This window comes from Elephantulus edwardii, unplaced genomic scaffold (genome assembly GCF_000299155.1).
Source record: "Elephantulus edwardii isolate Elephantulus edwardi_28Jun2011 unplaced genomic scaffold, EleEdw1.0 scaffold00035, whole genome shotgun sequence".
NCBI lineage: Eukaryota > Metazoa > Chordata > Mammalia > Macroscelidea > Macroscelididae > Elephantulus > Elephantulus edwardii.
Window position 1 is genome coordinate 3,341,137 of NW_006399785.1, and position 1,731 is coordinate 3,342,867.

Here is a 1,731-nt window from a genome sequence, read left to right on the forward strand (position 1 = left end):
AAGGATGTAGGTTTAATTTTCCTGAATTAAAGGAGGAACAGGTGTTTGGGCTGCCTAAGGAAAATGTGTGCCAACAAGATTTGTTTCATATCAAAGTACTGGGTGCGATGCATTGACAGTTTGCTTGTAAGAGGCAATCTCTCTCAGCTGGAGACTTTCCACAGACAAGTAACTCAGGAAAGCTCCAGAAGACAGAGGAGAAAGAGGAGGGATTAGAAGGCTCACTTAGACTTCTAGGAAGGGTTCCTCCACTTACTTCTCCGAGTTAGAGAATCCTGAAGGGCACCAGGTCTTCGGAAGGTTTGGTTAGATGATATCGAGTGAGGTTCCACAGGGGAGTAAAGCAGGCAAAACCTCAGTGGCTAAACATCCGCTTCCTTCAGTCATGTTCAAAGTCACTTTTGATTACTTTCAAATCGAGCACGACTCATAGTGACCCTATGGACAAAAAGCCTGAAGCCCCTCTACAACTATCGACGTTTTTCCAAATTCATAGAGTGTCTGGAGGCATGTTACTTAGAAGTGGATGCCACTCCTGCTTCCAAACCTGTCACAGTATATTATTGTTGTTAGGTGCCATTGAGTCGCCTGCGATATAAAACGACTCTATGTACAGCAGCTCTGAACCCTTCCCTGTCCAGAGCCAGCCTAGCTGTGTAAAAAATCGAGTAAGACTCTGGTGGGGTTTTGGACTAAGAAAAATTGGCCTTTTATAAGGAAATAAACAGTATGGAGGCCGCCCTCAACATTCAGCTTCAGCTCATCTCTGTGCCAAAAAGACTTAGGTAAGACCTAGACCTATTGACTCGCTGATTTTTCTTTCCTCCCTTTCAGACTCTACCACATACGCACACTTTCTGTTCAATGCCTTTGATACCGACCACAATGGGGCTGTGAGTTTCGAGGTAAGTCTGAGACAATTTTTTGTGAATTTTGAGGTTATGCCATAAACAATTTAATAGACTGTACTTTTAGAGACGCTGAAGGGGTATTTAAGCACTGAAGGGGGAAAACATAGTAATTTGGTCATTTCTGAGAAAAGGGGGAAAGAAATGCCCCAAACCACTTCCTTTTTCTCCCTGAATTTTTAAGGAGCTGATTTTATCTTTGGGGGAAAGTACCAATTTCCATCTCATTTGGTTTTCTTTCTGGTTTTTACACCTGTGTGTCTGAACTGTGAAGAGAGTTCAGGTAGCCAACAATCCTACAAGGAAACCATGCATTTAAGCAGCTTAGCTAACGGGACAGCGTGCCAGTTACTTCTGGAGACTGGGGAGGTACAGGCAAAGCCAGAGACTCTGCCCTCCAAAGACCTCACAGTGGGAAAGACATATGAAAACAATGAAATATAGAAAAATGCTAAATTCATTACACTGGTAAATTTTACAGAGACACAAAGGACATGGTTTTAATTAAGAATTTTAAGTGGCCCTAAGTGTAAAATATCCTACATTGTTCACAAATTCTTGTGTATATATATATTTATATAAAGTAAGATATGTCCTGAATATTCACATAGTTAAAAAAGAAATATCAATTATTCATTGCTATGGGGTCTAAACTGAGTCATAGCTAGACACGCTAGCAGACCTTCAGAGGCTATAAATAGCCTGGGAGGAGATTGTCCATTTTTCTCTCACGATGTCAGTGGTGGGTTCGAACCACCAGAGAGGGGAGGCTTTTGAGTTAGCAGTGAAATACCTTTCAGAGTTTACCACTGTTGTTGTTGTT

At 41.7% G+C, this 1,731-nt stretch overlaps 1 protein-coding gene across 4 annotated transcripts in view; it reads left to right on the plus strand.

The window, feature by feature from the left end:
• The window catches only part of KCNIP4 (Kv channel interacting protein 4), an 839,530-nt gene that overhangs the window by 818,086 nt on the left and 19,713 nt on the right, over positions 1-1,731 (plus strand). For all 4 annotated transcript variants that reach the window (XM_006884508.1, XM_006884507.1, XM_006884509.1 and 1 more), the window contains one exon: positions 835-905. In XM_006884508.1, coding sequence (XP_006884570.1) covers positions 835-905 — 71 coding nt within the window. The remainder of the gene's footprint in view (positions 1-834; positions 906-1,731) is intronic.